General features: G+C 39.4%; 1 protein-coding gene across 2 annotated transcripts in view; it reads left to right on the top strand.

The window, feature by feature from the left end:
• The window catches only part of ADAMTSL1 (ADAMTS like 1), a 637,539-nt gene that overhangs the window by 116,480 nt on the left and 498,546 nt on the right, over positions 1–22,513 (top strand). For both annotated transcript variants that reach the window (XM_070742526.1, XM_070742525.1), the window contains exon 2: positions 5,895–6,017. In XM_070742526.1, the coding sequence (XP_070598627.1) occupies positions 5,895–6,017 (123 nt within the window). The remainder of the gene's footprint in view (positions 1–5,894; positions 6,018–22,513) is intronic.

Here is a 22,513-nt window from a genome sequence, read left to right as displayed (position 1 = left end):
GAAGGGAAAGCAGCAACAATGGAGGGAAGGGAGCCAGGAGAAATACCTTCAAAGCAATGCCTGTATCTTGTCTTTTCATATATAATGAGAGCATATGCACCACAGACAAATTCCTAGTGTGTCCAATCACACTTGGCCAATAAATAAGACAGGCGGCTTTCCAGTCTTTTCTTAAAAGCAATGAAGTACTTACAAATTCTGAAGGCATGCTGTTCCACTGGTTAATTGTCTTAACTGTTAGGAAGTTTCTCCTTAATTTCAGGTTGCTTCTCTCTTTGATTAGTTTCCATCCATTTTTCTTGTCTTTCCTTCTGTTCTGGTGCATAGGAAAATAACTTGACTCCCTCTTCTTTGTAGCAGCCTCTCAAATACTGAAATATTGCTATCAAAAAAGTCCTTCTTTTCTCTAGACTGGTCATACCCAGTTCCTGAAACCATTGTTTCATATATTGTTTCCTTCAGGTTTTTATTCCTCTTAGTTTCTCTTTTTTTGATTTTTCCCCAAAATCTCAACATCTTTTTTATAATGTGACCAAAGCTGGATCAACTATTCCAGGTGTGGTCTTACTAAGGATTTATAAAGTGGTACTAATTTTCATGCATATTTTGTGCACATATATGTAGAATTAGGATGAAGCAGTTAAAGGAATGGCTTGTAAACAATAAACACATAAAAGTATATACCATTATGAAGACTTTTGATTGATGGGTTAACCTGGGAATACATTCAGTGTATTTGCGTAAAACCGAAATGTGAAAGCTAATACTCTCAGTGGGAAAATCAACAATAGATTGAGCCCTCAGACTGACTACATGCTCAGGAAAAATATCAAAGCTGTATAAATCGGTATAAGTATAAATTAATAGAATGAAAACATCATTTGTTAAAAAATTCTTTCCTGGTTTTGTGCCACATATTCTATTGAAAGGTAATAGCATTCTAATAAGATGGCCCTGTGTAATAAGGATGTTTCAGGACAGCATTAAACATATAAAACTGGGTCATTCCACTGGTTTAACTGATGAGGGATAATGATGGTTCATTTTAGCCCAGGCTTTGTATGAGAAAATCTTATCGGATAATGATGTTCATTTATTTTATTTATTTATTCATTAGATTTGTATGCCGCCCCTCTCCAAAGACTCGGGGCGGCTAACAACAATAAAAAAGACAATGTAAACAAATCTAATATTAAAAATAATCTAAAAAACCCCCAATTTAAAAAAACCAATCATACATACAAGCATACCATGTATAAATTCTATAAGCCTAGGGGGAAGGGAAAGATTTCAATTCCCCCATGCCTGATGACAGAGGTGGGTTTTAAGGAGCTTGCGAAAGGCAAGGAGGGTGGGGGCAACTCTGATATCTGGGGGGAGCTGGTTCCAGAGGGTCAGGGCCGCCACAGAGAAGGCTCTTCTCCTGGGACCCGCCAAACGATATTGTTTAGTCGACGGGACCTGGAGAAGGCCAACTCTGTGGGACCTAACCGGTCGCTGGGATTCGTGCAGCAGAAGGCGGTCCCGGAGATATTCCTGAACAATTCATGAACAACTCTACTTAACGTAAGTCACTTTTTCTCCCATTCCATAGCTGTAAACTACAGAATCAGATTTGTATGACATATTTTGTTTATTTATTTAATAAATATGTAACATGTCTTTTTTTATTTTTATCAGTAATGCCATGCAGCAAGCATACCTAATAGTCCTCCCTCCTATTTCCCCCACATTACAAATCCTGTAGCTGTGTTTCGCTGAGAAGAGAGTTACTGGCTCAGTCACCCAGTTGGTTTTCATTCCTAAATCAGGACTAGAACTCACAAGTCTCCAGATTTCTAACCTGATGGCTTAAACCACTGGACTGAACTGGCTGTAGTGAAAAGGGGAACCAAGAAACCAAGTGTAAAATCGCATTGCTAAATTAGGTTGTTGGCTAGGATTGAAATAATGGGTAGTTGTCATAAGAGAAGGTGACTAAGGTACAATGGGTAGTTGTCATAAGAGAAGGTGACTAAGGTACAATTGGGTTAAGCAGATGCATTACTGAATTCCAGGAAACCATAAGTGGAACCATGCCAATCTGAAGATGATGTTCTTCAATAACCATTCAGAAGAGCATAAATAACTTATTAGTCTTGGGTGAAAACTGCCCAATTAATTTTGGCCTGAATTTAGGTTTTTGATTGTTGTCATTGTTTTGATTTCTGTATAGAGGGAATATTTTAATGAGTATTTTAGGTAACTACCAAAGTGGCTAAAATTTATCAGAAAGTCTCATAGAAAGATTTCTTTCCACCATAATCAAAAGTTAAACTTTGGAATAGGAATAGTGGGTTCAATGAACTGGCAACGCGAGGCTCTGCCCACTTACCTGGGACGCTTCTGCCCATGTGCAGAAGCTTTATGCATGTGCATGAACCGGTAGAGAAGGGATTTAGAACCCCCTACTGGTTTGTCAGGCCCAAAAGATATGAAGAAGTAAAATAAATGGTGTTAGTAGAAATAAGGTTAGCTGTTCTTTTTGCCATCTCATTTCTTATTTTATTGGGGTTATTATTTGTTATTTATTTTCTATGCTTTCCTACTGACCTCTGAAAGGTATAGTGTAATGGGTATGAATGCATATTCTATGATATGCAAAAGCTGTTGTATTATTGTGGAATCTGACTCACCTAGAGAAAGTATTATTGTATTATTTTCAAGAGTAATTGACAAACATAATGAAGCCAACTTTCTGCTAAGAACCCAACTTATTGGAAAATAGTAATACAACCTGTATTGTATTGTATGACAAAAAGTGACTTTCTCTACTGCTAATAATTTATTTAATTTTCCCCCCTATCAGATGCTGTATTGGAATTATACAAATAACTTCTTAAATTGCTATCAGTTCTATTCAGAGAAAATACATGTTATAGAAATTAAGCTGACCTTACAAACCTGTTTTTACCTCTCTTTTTAGACACAATTTTCACTGTCATTATTCCTTTGTTGTAGCATAAACAAGAATCAACATTGTTTCCTCAGGGAAGTTTTTGGGTGTACAGTACTTCTCCATTTATTTGGAGATAGTTTCTATTTCTTACCTGGTTAATATGGTTAATACGGTATTATAATTTGGCTATAACATTTTGAACCATAAGCAATTTAACTGGGTGTATACCTAATTATTAAGCATATAGTGCTAAATCTCTGAATGTGGAATTTTAAATAAATCATACTATTGAAACATGTTTATCTTATATCAGTGCTATGATTTTAACATTTAATTTTACAGCAAAACTATTTAATGCACTGAAAAAGCTCCCCACCCTATACTACTTCAACCCTTTCATGGGGATAAACTCTTTCCAACTTATTACAAAGTAAAAAAAAAGTTTGTACTATGCTGGGAGAACTTGGATTTTCCATCCACCCTTTTATTATTATTTCTTTCTCCACCCATCTCCTTTTGTCCTTAGTTGATTTCTCTCCAAACTTCTTTCTAAAAATGTTGCATATATCCAATACATCACTGCTCATTTTTCATATGAAAAGGTCTTTATACTAAAATACTAAATAACTGTCAGTGAACGTTGTTCTTGTTTTATAATTGAAGAAGATCGGGAAGGGGGTGGGAGAGAGAGAGAGATTTAGACAGATTAAATATTTCCATAACAGTCTTATAGTATATAATATCATGGATTCACCAGGAATTTTATTGCAATGGTCATTGGTTGCCTATGTCCAAGAAACAGGGACTCTGAACAAGATTTTTATAGAAATTGGGGGCCAGAAAGTGGGAAATTTGGATAATTTGATTGGCTAATTACTTTGGAAAGCTAGGTAGAATCTGTCAGTATACCTGGGGTAAGTTCTATTGTTTCAGGAGGAGAAATGAGCTAATGAGGAAGTCCATTGTTAAAGGAGATGGGCTATTGAGGTCAGCGGCTGATACAGGACGGAAGATTGTGATCCCTCTGTATTCAAATCCCTTCTTAGGACTAGTTTAAATGATAAGTGCAAGAACAGGCTTTTCTTGGGTGTGATTTATACATCCAGGTTTTGAAGAAATACTGATCTAATTTATTTTAAAATGGATAGCATTCCTTTGACTTACAAGAAGCGAGTGCTTCTCCATTATTGTCTGTTATGCCTCCCCTTATGAAGAAGTAAATATTTCATGCCCCCCCCCAACTCTCCACCGAGACGATTGTTTGCAATATTCAGCAATGTTCACTGAAAAACCTCAAACTACCAGTGTGTTTGGGGTGTAATGTGTAATGTGTTTTAGTGACACCTTAATTAATTTGGCTTCACGCTGTCAACTGCCAACATTTTTAGATACAGTAAACATACTAGTCTTTCATCGTCTCCCACCATAGTCACAGTCAAGACAAGTGCTACATATGCTTCGTCATATTTCCTCTTCTTAGCTTTCAGGAGACTTACATTTGTCTCATTATCTCCATTTCTCTCCTCGTTTCTTTTCATCTCTGTTAAATATTTTTCCATGGTGTCTCTTAAGGGTTTGTTCTCTGCACTTAATATGATATGTGTGTGTGTGTGTGTGTGTGTGTGTCTGTGTCTGTGTGTATACATATATATACCTACATACATCTATGTATATATCAAAGAAATTTATAATTGAAGAAGATAGTCTGAAGATGACGAGTGAGAACTCATCGAAATATCGCCAGGATTTTATCAACCTTACACGGGAAAAGACCTAAATATGCCAAGACCTAGATAAAAGGAAGTAACATATGTATGTATGTATGTATGTATGTATGTATGTATGTATGCATGTATGTATGTATGCATGTATGTATGTATGTATGCATGTTATTTTCTTCTTAGTCACAAATAAAAACAATGTTAACATCTTATCACTTTTACTTAAAATACAATAATCAATTTATTCATCCTGTATCTCATTTTTTATCTATAAACAAGATTGTTATAACCTCGTCATTAAGTCCTGGTCAACAAAAATTCATAAAAGGTTACAAGAAAAAATAATATATTTATTCAAACCTTGATCTAATAAACAGTTTTACTTAAACTTTAATTCCTTCCAATAATGTCTAGACATTTTCTTTTTCTTTTTCCCTTGTCATAAAATTCTTCAGAAGTTTTTATATCCAATATAAGAAAATTGTTCAAGTCACTCTTTTGGTTTGCCATTTATATATCCTTTTTAATTATTATGCATTCAGCTGATTTCATTTGTATAGCTAGTGTAATATCTTTTTTCATAACATTCTTAATTAAATATGTTAAATATTTTATGATACTATAAATCATAATCTTTTAGTATAATTTTGTAAGATTGTGATCTGCCAAGTAGGTTTTTTTTATTATTATAGGAAATAACTGAGTGAATGAATATATGAAGCAAGCATGCCTAATTTTCTGAGTTACTTTTTATTATTCTTTAATTATTATTTTTATTTTAAATATCATAATATTATAACACAGATCTACACCCATTTTCATACATTTTTTGTTGATATACAATATTTCCTATATTTATAAAATCTCACATTGTCTCACAGTCTTTTTTTTTCTTTTCCTTAGTCTAATTGTACCATTTTGTCTATATTTCTTAGTATTCCGAGTTATTTTGTTCTTTGAATTCGATAGTTAACATGTCCATTTTGCCACATCTATATATTTTATCCATTAACACATTTTCCAGTGGCATTTGATTGTCCTTCCAATATTGTATATATGCAATTCTTGTCGCTGTTATGATATGTAGTATTAAGTTTTGAATGTTTTTAGGATGTTGTTTTATTATTCCAAGTCAGAATAATTCCGGGGTGTATTTCATTGCTCTTCCTGTAATGTCTTGTAGCCAATTATGTACTTTTCCCCAATAATCTCTCGCTTTTATTATTCTCTTCCAGGTTGGTGGTGATCAGAGTCAGGGAGCTGTTTTCTTACGGGAATTTACCTTAATAAGGAGAGAGAGTCTTAATGAAGATTTCCTTCCAGATTTGCTGAATAATAATCACAAAACTGAAGACACGGTAGGACTTCACTATCTTTTAAAAAAATTGTAGATGTGAAAAACAAATAGCCTTTGGAAAAATTTCAATCAGATCAAAGATCAAAAGGACTCAACTAATTATAGGACTTGCTGTCTGTACATGGTTCTTAATGGAGCAAAGTAGCACTCCTAAGGGTTTGGGTCTTAAGCAGTCATAGTTGATGAAGAACAAACCTAGTTGATGAAGGTGCGTTTTTCATTGACCAGATATAGCAAACAGGAAGGAAATTTGTTACCAGATTGGTAGAGAGAGAGCTTTAACATCAAAGGTATCTAAAACAAGTCAATTTTAATAAGAAAAAGCCTTAAAAGAGCAGACTTAGAACATTGGATCAGTATAGGTCAATATTAGTTTTTCCTGTTGTTTTTAGTATGCCTAGCCCTTTCACCTGTCCTTTGACAATAAAGCATTTTCTTCTGGAGAAGAAGGAAAATTAGGATGATGAAGTAAATAATCAAGATACCAAAAGTGTATGAACTATTTATAGAACTATCCATCTGTCATAAGTTCATCTGTGGATGGTTTAAAAGATACATATGTACAAGAATTTGTAGAAGAATTTAATCTTATGATTGGGGATATTTGTTAAGACCTTATTTCAATGGAGGAAAGAATGATTGCCATGTTGACTTCCAATTGTCTCCATCAACTCTGGGATGTGGCTGATATCTTTCCAGGCGGGCACAGCAAGATGGATATACCACTTTGTTACAAGTCTTTGGAAGGAAGTCGTTAACACATCTATTCTCCAAATAGCTGTTATCAGTTGCACCCTGAGATCTCCTAACATCTCTTTTTCTCCTTTTCTGTAGAGACTATTGTAAAATTTGATTATGGTTTATTGGCTTATATGATAAAATTTATCAGATTATGGATTGTTAAATAGCAGCACAAATTCATTTACAGAACACAGTAGTCATCATGGTTGTATTAGTAGAATAAATAACCATAGCAATAATATAGGTATTGCAAAGCTAGAGAATAAAGTATTTCTTTTGTGCTGAGATGTCTCTAAAACAACTATAAAATGTTAGTATGCGTGTAATCTAAACTAAAATTAGATATTTTGAATGAGACATTTTCACATTTGTTGAGACATTGTCTAATTCACTAGATTGGTTTTGCTGTTGTTCCTATGCATACTTTGCCAAGAACCTCCACAGCCACCGGTTGTGCTACAACTCTTCCAAATGTTTATGTGGAAATATCTTGTAGTAAACACTGCACAATTCTGGATTTGGACTGTACAGTTTTGGACCTAGCAGGCAGTGTAGATTGCCAGCCCTGATAGAAAAAACAATGCAACAAGATGTGGGGTATTGTTTCAGAGTAGAAATATCTAAGAAGTGGCATTTTGAATAGGGTCTGTTATTGATGTGCCCCTCCACCAATCTCGGGAGTAGGACATTGAAATTCACAAGTATAAAGGATTATACTTGTATAAAGGATTATACTTGTATGTATAATTTCTTTATAAAGGATTTGTGAAAACAAAGTGAATGTGATATAAGTTACTTAAAGTGTAATTTAGAATTTCAGATCTGTCAGTTTTTAGGGCAAGATAAAAATACATTGTGGTATTTCGTTTCAGAGACAGCTTTCTTCAGGCTCATCATTATTAAAGCCTTAATTGAAAGTTTGCAGAGGGAAGAATCATTTCCTGTTTCAGTTCGTACGTCATTTACTATTAGCTAAATAATAGGTTTTTTTAAAAAAAATCTCTATTTTCCAAGATAATAGACTTTGAGATTATTATCACAAAATTTGATTCTGCAGTTGATTACCTGCTGTTAGAAAAAGAATGAATGCTGATCTTTGATTTGATAGTTTACATATTCTTTCTCATCTCTGTAAGTACAGTGATACCTTGTCTTACAAACTTAATTGGTTCCGGGACGAGGTTCTTAAGGTGAAAAGTTTGTAAGATGAAACAATGTTTCCCATAGGAATCAATGGAAAAGCGATTAATGCGTGCAAGCCCAAAATTCACCCCTTTTGCCAGCTGAAGCGCCCATTTTTGTGAGGCTGGGATTCCCCTGAGGTTCCCGTCCATGGGAAACCTCACCTCCGGACTTCTGTGTTTTTGCAATGCTGCAGGGTGAACCCCAGCAGGGGAATCCCAGCATCGCAAAAACGAGCGGGTTTCCCAATGAAGGGAGCATCAGTGAAATCGCAGTATTGTAAAAACAGTGAAGTCCTCGAAACCCCACCTCCGGACCTCTGTGTTTTTGCGATGCTGCGATTTCACTGAGGCTCCCCTCGCTGGGAAACCCCACCTCCGGACTTCCGTTGCCAGCGAAGCACCCATTTTTGCACTGCTGGGATTCCCCTGCAGCATCACAAAAACACGGAAGTCCAGAGGTGGGGTTTCCCATGGTGGGGAGCCTCAGGGGATTCCCAGCAGCGCAAAAACGGGTGCTTCGCTGGCAACGGAAGTTTGGAGGCAGGGCATCCCAGTGGCGGCGGTGGGTTTGTAAGGTGAAAATAGTTTGTAAGAAGAGGCAAAAAAATCTTAAACCCCGGGTTTGTATCTTGAAAAGTTTGTATGACGAGGCGTTTGTAAGATGAGGTATCACTGTATTTTACTCTCTGCAAATATCACTTTTTAAAACATTAATATTTTAATGTTTTAATTTATAATAATTAATATTTTCATATCTGGATTACTTAATACTTAATTAGAGTTGACTGGTATTGTCCAACACAACTATCTAAATCTTGAAAAGTTATTGTAACATTTGAAAATAGATATTCAAATTTTTATTTTTTTTTACAAAGTAAAGCATAAGAAATTCATTGAAATTTTGTGGCAATGGGAAAAAATGGACAAGGTTTCCAAAAAAGAGGTGGGAAAAAAGAGATATTTTAGAAAACACTCATTTCTATACAGGGATGACTGGCTGCCAAGAACTAATTTAGAAGGTTATAAATCTGCCACCAGTCAGAGATAAGCAAGCTCAGATTGTTTCACAGGTCGTTGAAATAAAACAGCTTTTCAAAAGAGGAATCAATTTTACTTCTTCAACGGGCAAGTTGAGATCAAGACAAATTATCTATCAGGTAACAAATTCAAAGGAGCAACAAAAAATAAAGTGAAATTAAATCCAAGATTTGAAACATGGGGAAGGATGCTATTGTCAGAAGAAAACTAAGTTTTAAATAATTTTAAATAATTTGCTCTGAGTAATATCCAGAGGGAATTAGCCCAATAAATAAATCACACTGAGTGTCCTCTGAGGGTTTATCAGACAATACCTTTTATCTATGGTTGACCTATACAGATTCCTAAGAGGTCAGTAAGGGGCGAGTACAAGTGCACTAGAGTGCCTTCCGTCCCCTGTCCTATTGCTCTCTTATATCTCCTATACCTTTCTTCTATTTCTATATCTCTTCTTCTATTCTTTCATTGATATGTTCTATTACTATATCTTCTTTTCTATTCTTTCTTAGATATATTTTACTATGAGTATCTCCTCTATAACCTTCATCATGTATTTTACTATGTGTGTGTATATATATATATATACCCACTAAAACCCTCATTGTGTATTGGATGGACTAACTAACTAACTAACTACCTACCTACCTACCTACCTACCTACCTACATACATACATACATACATACATACATACATACATACATACCTGCAGTGTCTGATCTCCTGTTACCATGCCTTTTGGCTAGCCTCTTAAGCTCTGCAAATTTAGCACTCTGGACCTTTACTTAAATACCTCTGCTTAGGACTAAGTGACTGAACTTCTCAGTTTGACTGTCAGCAAGTCCAGTCAAGAGGTCTTGTGAATTTTCTGAGTGTGTTAGATCAGAGCAGGATAACTGTCTTCAACGTTCTGAAATATTCAGCAATAGGACACTGCCACCTAATATAGCCATGTTTCATTGCTTTAAAAGCTTTCTGATCTGCATTTCAAAGAGAACGACGGCATTTTGAGAAATTAACAATGTATTCATTTCTGTATATTTGCAAGTCTTTTATTACTTTTCCTAAAGGGCTTTTTAAAAAAATGTTTAAACACAAAACAGTTACATCTTTTTAAAAATGGATACACGGTTCCTTTAAAATTGGTCTTTCTATTTTCTGTTAGGTAGCCAATCAGTATACTGAAGTGCTGTTTAAAAAAGGAATGTTCATTCCATAGTTCAAAATTCAAGTTATTTTATGAATCAGCCCACTGCTGGACTGGACAGGGTGAAAGAAAAATAATCATCAGAATGGTAGTACTATTAACCTTGTCCACACTAAGAAAATTACTTCAACATTGTTTAGTCATATTGAAATAATACAGTCTATACTTTCACTAAGATTTATTGTGATCTTTGTAATCAGTTGCTTTCCTGTGAGAAGTAAGGAAAGTATTTCTGACTGTTCAAGAGACTCTTTGCTGTTATTATAGCCTTTAGCAATTTAGCCACTTTATTAATTATAGCAATTCTAATGGTTATTATTTTAATTCAGATGCAAACATTGCTAAGAATGGAATTTGAACTGGAAAAATGCATTTAATTTTAGGGATGTTAATTTTACATTATTTAGCCAAAAGCAAGATGGACTATTATGCAGGAAGAGAAGTTGGAACTTCCTAAACTGAAGAAGCTGTTCAGTAATGTCTAGATCAGTGTTTTTCAACCAGTGTGCCGCGGCACACTAGTGTGCCGTGAGACATGTTCAGGTGTGCCGCAAAGCTCAGCTTCCAAGATTGGAAGCTGAGCTTCATTCTTCATGCCTCCTTTTTCACACCTTCCTTCTTCACAGCAGATGAGCTTTGGGTCCCAGCAGGAGAGTGCCGGCAGCAGCAGCATCAGACAGTAGCCAAGGGCAGTGGCTGCGAGCTGGAGCTCCAGGTCGGAGGCACCAGCACTGGCAGCGCCCCACCCAGCTGGAGCTTCCCTGGTGAAGGCGGCGACAAGTATCCTTTAGGGCCCAGCAGGAGGGTAGCGGGAGCGGGAGGGCGCCAGCAGCAGTGGCACTGAGCAGTAGCTGGGGCATGGCAGTGGCAAGCAAGAGCTCCAGGGTGGAGGCACCTGCAGCGCTCCGCCAAGCTGGAGCTTCCCTGGCAGGGGCGGCAAAAAATATCAAAAGAGACACAGAGAGAGAGATAGAAAGAGAGACAGAAAAAGAGAGAGAGAGAGAGAAAGACATAGAGGGAGGGAAGGAGGGAGAGAGAAAGAGCAAAAAAGAGAGTAAGGAAGGAAGAGGGATGGGGAGAGAGAGAAAGAAAGAAAGAAAGAGGAAGGAATGGAGAAAGGGAGGAAGAAAGAAATAGAGCTAAACGGAGGAAGAGAGAGATTTTTTTTGTCCAAACTTTATTTTAGTCCCCCCTCTCCCCGCTCAATGTTCCCCAGGATTTTGAAAATGTGAATAATGTGCTGTGGCTCAAAAAAGGTTGGGAGACACTGGTCTAGATTGAAAGGATACAAGAATGACAATGATTAAAATTTGTCAGGAACATGGTGTCAAGTAAACTGTTTAGCTGGCATTGAGAAATGCATGAATGTGAAAAATGAAGTCTTATTGAATATTTGTTAATTTAAAGAAAGCAAATGAAAAGTGTGGCATATGAATAGGGATCTGAAAAACATAATTTAATATGAAGTGAGTGTATGAATAAATGGAATCAATGATATTGCTAGCAAATGGTTCGATGTTGACCAGATCAATACTGAGTAGAATATGTCAGTAATTGCACTGGCTTCTTTAATGTACTTACGGATAAATGAATTAAAAGTCTGCTGATGACAGAATTATATTGTTTAAGGTCATGAATGCTTGTTTACCTTTATAACTAGAAGAAAACCAGTTGTTGGTTAAGAATTCCAGTAATTTGCACCATTGGAATGTATGATGTCATGAGACATATACAGTAGAGCTGGAAATTAATGTATCAAAGACCAAGGAAGTTGTTTGTGTATGACAGGGAAAATTGTGGTAAAAAATAAATCGTGAAAAATAAAAGCAAGTAATTTTTTTTTTTTAAATTCTACACTGCTCATTTCATCTATGTCAGGAGTGTCAAATTAGATTTAATTGAGGACCACATCGGGGTTGTGGTTGACCTCAGGGGGTAGGTGTGGCCAGGGGGTATGGCCAGCTCAATGTCACTCGTGTCAGAGGCCTTTGTGGTGGCCTGAGTGCTCACGGCCCTCCCAAGCTGCATTTTCACTGGCAGAGGGTTGCAGGAGGCAATTGCAGTGGAAAACGGAGCTCAGGAGGTTTATGCGCACCCCCCGCTAAGCTCCGTTTTCATTGGTTGAGGCATTGCGGGCAATCCATTGCTGTTTCCAGGGCAGCTCGGGGTGCCAAATATAAGCAGCGCGTGGGATGGATTCGGCCCATAGGCCTTCAGTTTGACACTCCTGATCTATGTGATCCTGGTTGGTTTACAATATAAAAATATACAATATATGCGCGTGATCAAGGCACTAGCCATCCTAGAGATACATCACACTCTTTGTTCCTCCCATCCCCCTCCAATGGTATTTGGTAGAACCAGGTCTTAAAGTTCTTCTGGAAAACCAGAAGAGTGGAGGCTTGCCTCTGCTTTGTAGATAAGATTTTAGGGGTAACAGCAGACTAGTAGCTAGTGTCTTCATAGTCGAAGTTTATATATAAAATGGAAGCTCCCCTGTGGCTAGATTATGTTCTGGTGGTGGTGCTTCTGTTTATTCCACGTAGACTTAATTAAAAGTTATTCTTGGTGGATATTGGTATGTTATACAAAAGCTGTGCTTTAGCAATAGTGAGAAAGAGCAGGATTGTTGTAATGGTTAAGACATAAGGCTAGAGACAGCTGGCTAACTTTGGGCCAATCTCTCTTTCTCTCAGTACAGTACTAGGAATAGCAAATCATTTCTGAAATCTTCCCAAGAAAATTGCAGGAGTTTTTTCAGGCAGTCACCAGGACCGCAATTTAAGGGCACACACAGAGAGACACAAAACTACCAACAAACATTTGCTTTTGGGTCTAGTTTCAAGGAATTTGAAATAGCCATGGTAGATTTAGAAATCACTGATACAGTGGGTTATCTTCCACTGAAATGTTGATATCTGAAGATTTTGCAGAGATGTCCTTTCCTGGTTGCTTTTAATACATTACTAGAATTTGCTGTGATGAATAGGGCTGATCCATTTTAAACTCAGGATATCTCTGAAACTAGATGTAAAGGATGTCCTGTTCGTTTATAATGAAATAGGGGATTAACACTTGAACATCTTTGCATAATCACCAACACCTCCTGATCTTTGGGTCAGTTAACCATCATGGAAAATGTATGCAGCAAGATCTATAAAGTGGATATTAGATAATTTTATTTTAATTCCTAAACGTAAATGTCCATGTGTATCCCGCCCCAGTTTCTAGAAATCACGTTGTTACTTAATTTTTCTGTTATAATAATCTATCGAAGTGAGGTCTTAACAAAAAGTGATCATAACCAAAAGGATAAGATGTTTATAATGTACTAGCTGATAACCTGGTGTTGTTGTTTTTTGTTTGTCCATCCATCCATCCATCCATCCATCCATCCATCCATCCCAATCTGTATTTATATCTATAGTGTCAAATCAAAGCAATTGGCTGTAAGCTATTATTGTGGAATACAATAAAGTAAATGTAAGAAAAAGACACTTAGGCCTGGCCCTATTACCAGTTGTAGAAGAAAGCTGTCTCAACTACTGTGATGAGAATTAGAGACCTAATTGCCTTGGCCAACAGCCTGGGGAAAATTCTACAGGGAACAGCCTTTGAGGTGATTATGTGCATTAGGAGGCATCTCCCCTGACAACTTGCTCTCTTTGCTTGAAACTGAGCGTCACAGACATTGAAGCTTCTATCTGACAGGGAGCCATTAAGAAGGGCCTTTCTTCTCTCTACTCCCATGCCCATCATCCCTGCCATCTCCTGTCCCCCTCCCTTGCACTCCTCTTTCCTGCCCTTTCTACAGCCCCAGCACATTATCCGAAATCCACCAGACTGTGTCTACCGCCAAGAGAAGGGAACATCAGGCGTTTCCCCATTGGTCCAGTGGAGGGCGAAGATCACAGCTGGCTTTCCAGAGGAAGCTGTGAAGGAAGTAACATCACAAACAATTTCCGGTTTAGGACACTGCCCTTGCTGTCCTTAATGTCCCAGGTGACAAAGCCTTTGTCTGTCAGGGAGCCATTGAGCGGGGCCTTTCTTCCCCTTACTCCCATGCCCATTATCCCTGCTGTTTCCCGTCCCCCTCCCATGTGCTCCTCTTTCCCACCCTTGCTACGATCCTGGCACTTTGCCCCAAATCCACCAGGGGCGCCTTCTGCCAGGAGAAGGGCATATCAGGTTGTCACAGCTGGCTTTCCAGAGGAAGCTGCAATGGAAGCGAAGTCATAATTTCCAGTCTAGGACGCTGCACTCATTCTTATTTATTTTTATTTATTTGACTTCTATGCCTCCCAATCCCATGGGACTTAGGGCAGCTCTTCTTAATGGCCCTGGTGTTAACACCCCCCCACCCCCCCACACCCCCCCCCCACACGCAGTGGGGGTATTAGGGGTGCCTTACCTCCACAGTATTTCTGTCCAGACGGTCAGTCTTCTGTGTATCAAGTTTGGTTGAAATTTGCTGGGTCCACATGGTAATACTTTAGACCAGTGAGGTAGGTTGTAGTTGATGAATCTTTTGATTTATTTTCCATTTGATTTTTTGCTTTATTTACCATCTGATTTTTTCTCTCTGTTTTACCCTCTCTGTACTCTGTGGTGAGTTTAGATTCAGAATACCTCTGACCAGAAGGATATCTAAGAATATGGACAAGGCATCATTTTGGTGTTCTTTATGCAGCTATCAGATGTGGATGGCTTATCATGCCACCAGATAGAGAGAAAGGACTCTGAATCAATTATATGTGCCTGCTCATTTTTAAAATGTCATATAAGCTAGAGTCAGGAGAAATTTAAAAAATGTTACCATACTTTGAAATACCACAACTGAAGGTAAATCAAAAGCCCTTCATGTCACATTAGTTCTTAACACTCATTTTGTATAATTGGACACATGACATTTCAGCAGAAATTTAGTTATATAGAAACCATTTTGATTTTTTTTAATGTGAGGAATAGTTTCCTATTAGGAAAGAGCACTCACTACTGGAATAGGCACGTCACTACATTTAACTGAATGAGCTTGTCAAGATATTTGAAACATGTCTTCCTAGCATCAAAACAATATGCAATGATACATAACTAATCTTTCCCTTTTTTATTGTTACCCACTAAGAAGTAGTGAGAATCCATTGCTTGGTACTGAACAGATGAGGTCCTCACGTATCAAGTGGCTGAAGATGTGTTTTTGAAACATGAGATGAGATATATGCATTTCTTTTTATTTCTCTACTTTAAAATATTTCTAGTTTGATGTCTACATTAATCAGTAGAAGTGCAAATTTTGTGCGTGGCCTGATGTAATGGTCAAGTAACAATCAGTGCTTCTGATCTTTCCCTCAACTAATCTCAGATTGTGCCCCCTGGTTCTTGTGTTCACTTTCCTATTAATAATACTTCCCTCCTGAACCTGAGTCTGTCATCTGAGTCTGTCATCTGTCATCTGAGTCTGTCATCTGCACCTCTATAACTGTCTGGTTTGGTGCTGCAACCCAACAGGATAGACACAGACTTCAGAGGATAATTAGAACTGCAGAAAAAACAATTGCTGCCAACCTGCCTTCCATTGAGGACCTGTATACTGCACGAGTCAAAAAGAGGGCGGGGAAAATATTTACTGACCCCTCACATCCTGGACACAAATTGTTTCAACTCCTACCCTCAAAACGTCGCTACAGAGCACTGCACACCAAGACAACTAGACACAAGAACAGTTTTTTTCCGAACGCCATCACTCTACTAAACAAATAATTCCATCAACACTTGTCAGACTTTCTACTAAATCTGCACTTCTATTCTACTAGTTTTTCTCATCATTCCTATCACCCATTTCCTCCCATGTTGACTGTATGACTGTAACTTGTTGCTTATATCCTAATATTTTTATTAATATTGCTTCTTCATTGCTTATTTGACCCCTATGACAAACATTAAGTGTTGCACCACATGATTCTTGACAAATGTATCTTTTCCTTTTATGTACGCTGAGAGCATATGCACCAAGACAAATTCCTTGTGTGTCCAATCACACTTGGCCAATAAACATTCTATTCTAAAAAAAAACAACCCACCCCCCAAATCCAAAAATTAAAAAATTAAAAAGCCAAAAACAAGCTGGTGACTGCAAGTGCAGAAGAAAAAAAAATTAAATTTTTTTTCCAAAAAACATTTTTTAAAAAAGATGGCGGCATCCACAGAACCAGGTCTGTGACATCATCTTGACATCACCAGAGAGTCACTACCAGTTTGGGCAAGCTGGTTTGAACCAGGAGGAACCTACCCCTGATACAGTATAAACATATACCATTTTGAGTCATTTGTCAATCAACAAACTCTGTTACATGGATGAAGATCAATTTATTTGCTCCTAAAATAGTGTAAGAGTGAATATCATGCTGCCTTAGCTTTCTAGGGTTTTTTTCTTCAGCAAAAATTTCAGAGGGTTTGGAAATCAGACTTTAATTATCCTATTATCCTAAAGTGACCAGATTTAACCTAGGTAAAGTGGGACACCATTGCTGGGGGGTGGGTGGGACGGACAGGACGGATGACTTTTGTGTGTGTGTGTATGTGAAGAAGCCTGCTGGCTATTTCCAGGGGGAAGAAATATAAGAAAAGACCCTTACAGCAGAAGCCACCTTGGGAATCCGGAAAAGCAGCAGAAGGAAAGTTCCAAAACAATCCAAAGAGAAAACTGGAGAAATGGGTTAAGGGACGTTTTTAAATCCATAGAACTGCTCATCCTTTTATAAAACAACAAAAACCCCAAAGTGCAGCCACTCCCAACTACCAGAGCAAACGTGGGAAGGTGACTGTGGGAGGAGGGGGACAAAAAACAGGAATGGGCAATGATGGGGGTCATGGCGGTTACCATAGACACTCAGCAACAGGTATGTCGACTTTGGCCACCATTTTGTTCTCCCTGCCGCGAGCCCCAAAGGGGAGGTGGGAGGGAGCGACATCCAGGTACTCTTCGAAGGATTCCAGTGCTTGCCTCCGAAGGGGCTGGGCCTACAAGTCCCAGAATTCCTTACTGAAAATTCTGAGGAGGCACTTTGGGAAGCATAAGCAGGTTTGGGATGAAATGAGAGTTTATTATAAAGCACTGAGCTGGTAAGGTAAGGTGATCAGATGTCCCGTTTTTAAAAAATTGGGACTTTTTAAAAACGCCACAGGACACAGGACAAATTGCTCAAAAGTGGGACTGTCCCGCCAAAAGCGGGATGTCTGGTCACCTTATATTATCCTAAAATAGCTATAATCACTTTTGTGCCCTTAAGATTACTATTTTTCTTCTATTATTCAAAGCTGACTTCACTTCAATGCCTAAAATAATCCTTCATGCCTCCTAAATTTTTATTCTCATATAAAATAGCTTATTTGCATTGATCAGGCATAAAGGATATCTAGTCTATGTTAGAAAGCCATGTATGATTAGTGACCACAAATAATATACAGTCATACCTCGTCTTACGAACCTAATTGGTTCCAGGGGGAGTTTCGTAAGACGAAAGGTTCGTAAGACAAAACATTGTTTCCCATAGGAAACAATGTAAAGTCAATTAATTCATGCAACCAAAAAAACCCCCCGCAAAAAAACCACTGCCGCCCGGCTGTCACTTTTTAAAACAGCCTGGGGGCTTCTCAGCGACCTCCCGAACGCCGAAGCCAAACCCGAACTTCCAGGTTCGGCGTTCAGGAGGCCGCCGAGAAGTCCCCAGGCTGTTTTAAAAGGTGACAGCCGGGCGGCGGGGCTTCCCAGCAGTCTCCGAACGCCGAACGCGGAAGTTCGGGTTTGGCGTTCGGCTTCGGGAAGCTGCTGGGAAGCCGCCCGGCTGTTTTAAAAGGTCACAGCCGGGCGGCGGGGCTTCCCAGCAGTCTCCGAACGCCGAACGCGGAAGTTTGGGTTTGGCGTTCGGCTTCGGGAAGCTGCTGGGAAGCCGCCCGGCTGTTTTAAAAGGTCACAGCCGGGCTGGGGGGCTTCCCAGCAACCTCCCGAACCCCGGACCCGGAAGTTCGGCAAACGTTCGGGGTTCGGGAGGTTGCTGGGAAGCCCCCCAGCCCGGCTGTGACCTTTTAAAACAGCCGGGCGGCTTCCCAGCAGCTTCCCGAAGCCGAACGCCAAACCCAAACTTCCGCCTTCGGTGTTCGGAGACTGCTGGGAAGCCGCGCGGCTGTTTTAAAAGGTCACAGCCGGGCTGGGGGGCTTCCCAGCAACCTCCCGAACCCAGAAGTTTGGCAAAAGTTCGCGGTTCGGGAGGTTGCTGGGAAGCCCCCCAGCCCGGCTGCGACCTTTTAAAACAGCCGGGCGGCTTCCCAGCAGCTTCATGAAGCCGAACGCCAAACCCGAACTTCCGCGTTCGGCATTCGGAGACTGCTGGGAAGCCGCGCGGCTGTTTTAAAAGGTGACAGCCGGGCTGGGGGGCTTCCCAGCAACCTCCCGAACCCCGAACCCAGAAGTTTGGCAAACGTTCTGGGTTTGGGAGGTTGCTGGGAAGCCCCCCAGCCCGGCTGTGACCTTTTAAAACAGCCGGGCGGCTTCCCAGCAGCTTCCCGAAGCCGAACGCCAAACCCGAACTTCCGCCTTCGGTGTTCGGAGACTGCTGGGAAGCCGCGCAGCTGTTTTAAAAGGTCACAGCCAGGCTGGGGGGCTTCCCAGCAACCTCCCGAACCCCGAACCCAGAAGTTTGGCAAACGTTCTGGGTTTGGGAGGTTGCTGGGAAGCCCCCCAGCCCGGCTGTGACCTTTTAAAACAGCCGCGCGGCTTCCCAGCAGCTTCCTGAAGCCGAACGCCAAACCCGAACTTCCGCGTTCGGCATTCGGAGACTGTTGGGAAGCCGCGCGGCTGTTTTAAAAGGTGACAGCCGGGCTGGGGGGCTTCCCAGCAACCTCCCGAACCCGGAAGTTCGGCAAAAGTTTGGGGTTCGGGAGGTTGCTGGGAAGCCCCCCAGCCCGGCTGCGAACTTTTAAAACAACCGGGCGGCTTCCCAGCAGCTTCCCAAAGCCGAACGCCAAACCCGAACTTCGGTGTTCGGCGTTCGGAGACTGCTGGGAAGCCGCCCAGCTGTTTTAAAAGGTCGCACCCGGGCTGGGGGGCTTCCCTGCATCCTCCCGAACCCCGAACCTGGAAGTTTGGCAAAAGTTCTGGGTTCGGGATGCTTCTGGGAAGTCCCCCAGCCCGGCTGCGACCTTTTCAAACAGCCGGGCGGCTTCCCAGCAGCTTCCCGAAGCCGAACGCCAAACCCGAACTTCCATGTTCGGCGTTCGGGGACTGCTGGGAAGCCGCCCGGCTGTTTTAAAAGGTCGCAGCCGGGCCGGGGGGCTTCCCAGCAGCCTCCTGAACTGAACCCGGGGTTCAGAAAAGTTTTGCCTCTTCTTACGAACTTTTTTCGAGTTACGAACCGGCGTTCGGGAGGCTGCTGGGAAGCCCCGCCGCCCAGCTGTCACCTTTTAAAACAGGCGGGGGGCTTCCCAGCAGCCTCCCGAACGCCGGTTCGTAACTCGAAAAAAGTTCGTAAGAAGAGGCAAAATTTTTCTGAACCCCGGGTTCGTATCACGAGTTATTTGTAAGACGAGGGGTTCGTATCTTGAGGTACCACTGTATATTACTAGGTTTTAAGGCAGACTTCAGCAGCATATTTAGCACACTGTTGGAGTGCAGCTTTCCTCCCTGTTTTGCACATTATTTAAGGCACAACCCCCACCTCCCATCACATTTTTCCTGAATAAAAGTAAATTATATAAGCAAATTACCACAGCCCTAGGCTTGAATATTGTAATATATAGGTCATATAGGAGACTTCTTTTTTCATTTAAGTAAGTACAATTATGGAACCATAAACATTGTTCAATTGCATATTTACAATCCCTGCCCAGCTTGAAGCCCAGTTTCCTCTTGGGTTCAATTTCTTTGAATTATTCGTAGCTTTTAAACTTATAGGCATACCTTGGAACATTTGCCTTTATATACTTCTAACTAATTATTATGTTCCATTATAGTGAATCTACTACAACCGGAAGGGTGATTTTTCTCTCATGTCCTTGAAAGATCAGGTTTATTGAACTGTGCCTTTAAATAATGTCAGTTTCCCAAAGCACTTACAGATGTTAAACTGAAGATAACTGATGAAATGAAAAATATGACAGATATCAAAATATCTGCCCCTATCTTTAAACTGGAATTGTCTTCATCTTAGTTTTAAAGTTAACATTGGCTGGAAGCCTTTCATCTTGCATCTCGTGTTGCCTCTGTTAATATACTACGCAGGGGTGGGTTCTATCTTACCCCACTGCTGGTTAATTTCCTCCCATGCTATCGGTATAATTTTTTTTATTTTTCTCCACTATGAAATAAAACAATATATGGTTATAAACACAACAACAATGCTTAAAATTAATAATATACTGTACAGACGTTTCTTTTCTCATTACTTGCTCCATGGAGGGTCTTATCTCTCTTCCCGTATAAAATTTTCTGTTAATTTTATACATTATTAGCAATTCATAAAATCCTAAATTAAATTTTCCCTCTCACCGTCTTACTACTAAAGGTTACAACAACGTAAAGAATAATAAAATTTCTTTTATCTAAATTTAATCTTATACAGTTGATTAAAATTCTCTCTATATATATTTATTTTATTTTATTTATTCGATTTTTTTAATGTCGCCCTTCTCCTTAGACTCAGGGTGGCTTACAACATGTTAGCAATAGCACTTTTTAACAGAGTCAGCATATTTCCCCCACAATCCGGGTCCTCATTTTACCCACCTCGGAAGGATGGAAGGCTGAGTCAACCTTGAGATTTGAACCGCTGACCTACAGATCTATGGCCAGCTTTAGTGGCCTGTAGTACTGCACTCTACCTGCTGCACCACCTCGGCTCTTTTTGTATGTTTAGTAAAAGAAACTATTTATAATATGTAACCTACATCGTAAAATAAAGTTCTATATGTTTAAATCTAAACAATAAGTAAATTTTGTGTTATATCATTTTATAGTGCTACCACCATTTCTCATCTTTACCATCTGGCTTGCAAAGCTTGAATCAAATTCACTTGTTTCTATTTTTCCAAAATTAACCAATTACTAATACATACATAATGTCCGAGTCTACGGAGAGGGGCGGCATACAAATCTAATAGATAGATAGATAGATAGATAGATAGATAGATAGATAGATAGATAGATAGATAGATAGATAGATAGATGGATATCTTAATTTTCTATCCAATCATAAAACTTCCTCCAAAATTTATAATAATTAGAGTCTTGTTTATCTTTAAGTTTCAAAGTCAATCTACTCATCTCTGCACAATCCATAATTTTTCTCAAAACTTCCCTTTACGTTGGTATCCTATTTAATTTCCAACATTGTGCATATACAATCCTAGCTGCAGTAATTATATGTATAATTAAATATGTCTCTTCTTTATCAAAATTATCTGGTAAAATACCCAGAAGGTATATCTCGGGTGTAAAATCAATAGTCTTTCTTAAAATCTTTTGAATCCAATGTTGAATTTGTGTCCAAACTTTTCGTGCTTCCGGACAAGTCCACCACATGTGATAGAATGAGCCAGGTAACTCGCTGCATTTCCAACAGTTTCCTCCCATGCTGAATGGCCGTGCTAAATTGCCGTGCCTTATGGACAGTGGCAAAAAATCCAATTTTATTTTCAAAAAAGCCAAAAAAAAAGATGGTGACCACATGCACAGTACTGGAAATTCACCTTCTGTGCATGTGCAGGAAAAAAAAACACCGGGAAAATCCCCCCCCCCAAAAAATAAATAAATAAAAAATTTAAAAACTAACCCTCCCCCCCAAAAAAAGGCAAAAACAAGATAGTGACCCAGTCACAGTGCAGGAAACTCAGCTTCTGTGCATGTGCAGAAGAAAATAAAACTGGAACTTCTCCCCCCCCCCCCAAAAAAAAACATTCTAAAAAATAATTTAAAAACATTTTTAAAAAGATGATGGAGCCCACGGATTGTCACCAACCGAACGGGTTCTGTGACATCATTGTGACATCACCAGCAGATCACTACCGATTTGGCCGAACCAGTCTGATCTGGGAGGTGTCCAACTCTGATGATACCATAGTGTTACACATTCCTATTTTTTTCATGCATTAATTTTCTAAAGAGAAGGCATATCCTACCTTATACTAGTTGGCTTTCTTGTCACAATCTGGAGATAAAAGCAGCAGGGGCAGTAAAAAAGACAGTCTTCAAGCAGTATTTGAAATAATCCTCTGTTGTATTTGAAGATTGTCCTTTGTAACTGAACACAGAATCAGCTGAAGAGGCTGTATTTTC

This window comes from Erythrolamprus reginae, chromosome 2 (assembly GCF_031021105.1).
Source record: "Erythrolamprus reginae isolate rEryReg1 chromosome 2, rEryReg1.hap1, whole genome shotgun sequence".
Classification (NCBI taxonomy): Eukaryota; Metazoa; Chordata; class Lepidosauria; order Squamata; family Dipsadidae; genus Erythrolamprus; species Erythrolamprus reginae.
Note: the sequence above shows the minus strand (reverse complement) of the source record. Positions and strands in the feature narration are given on the sequence as shown.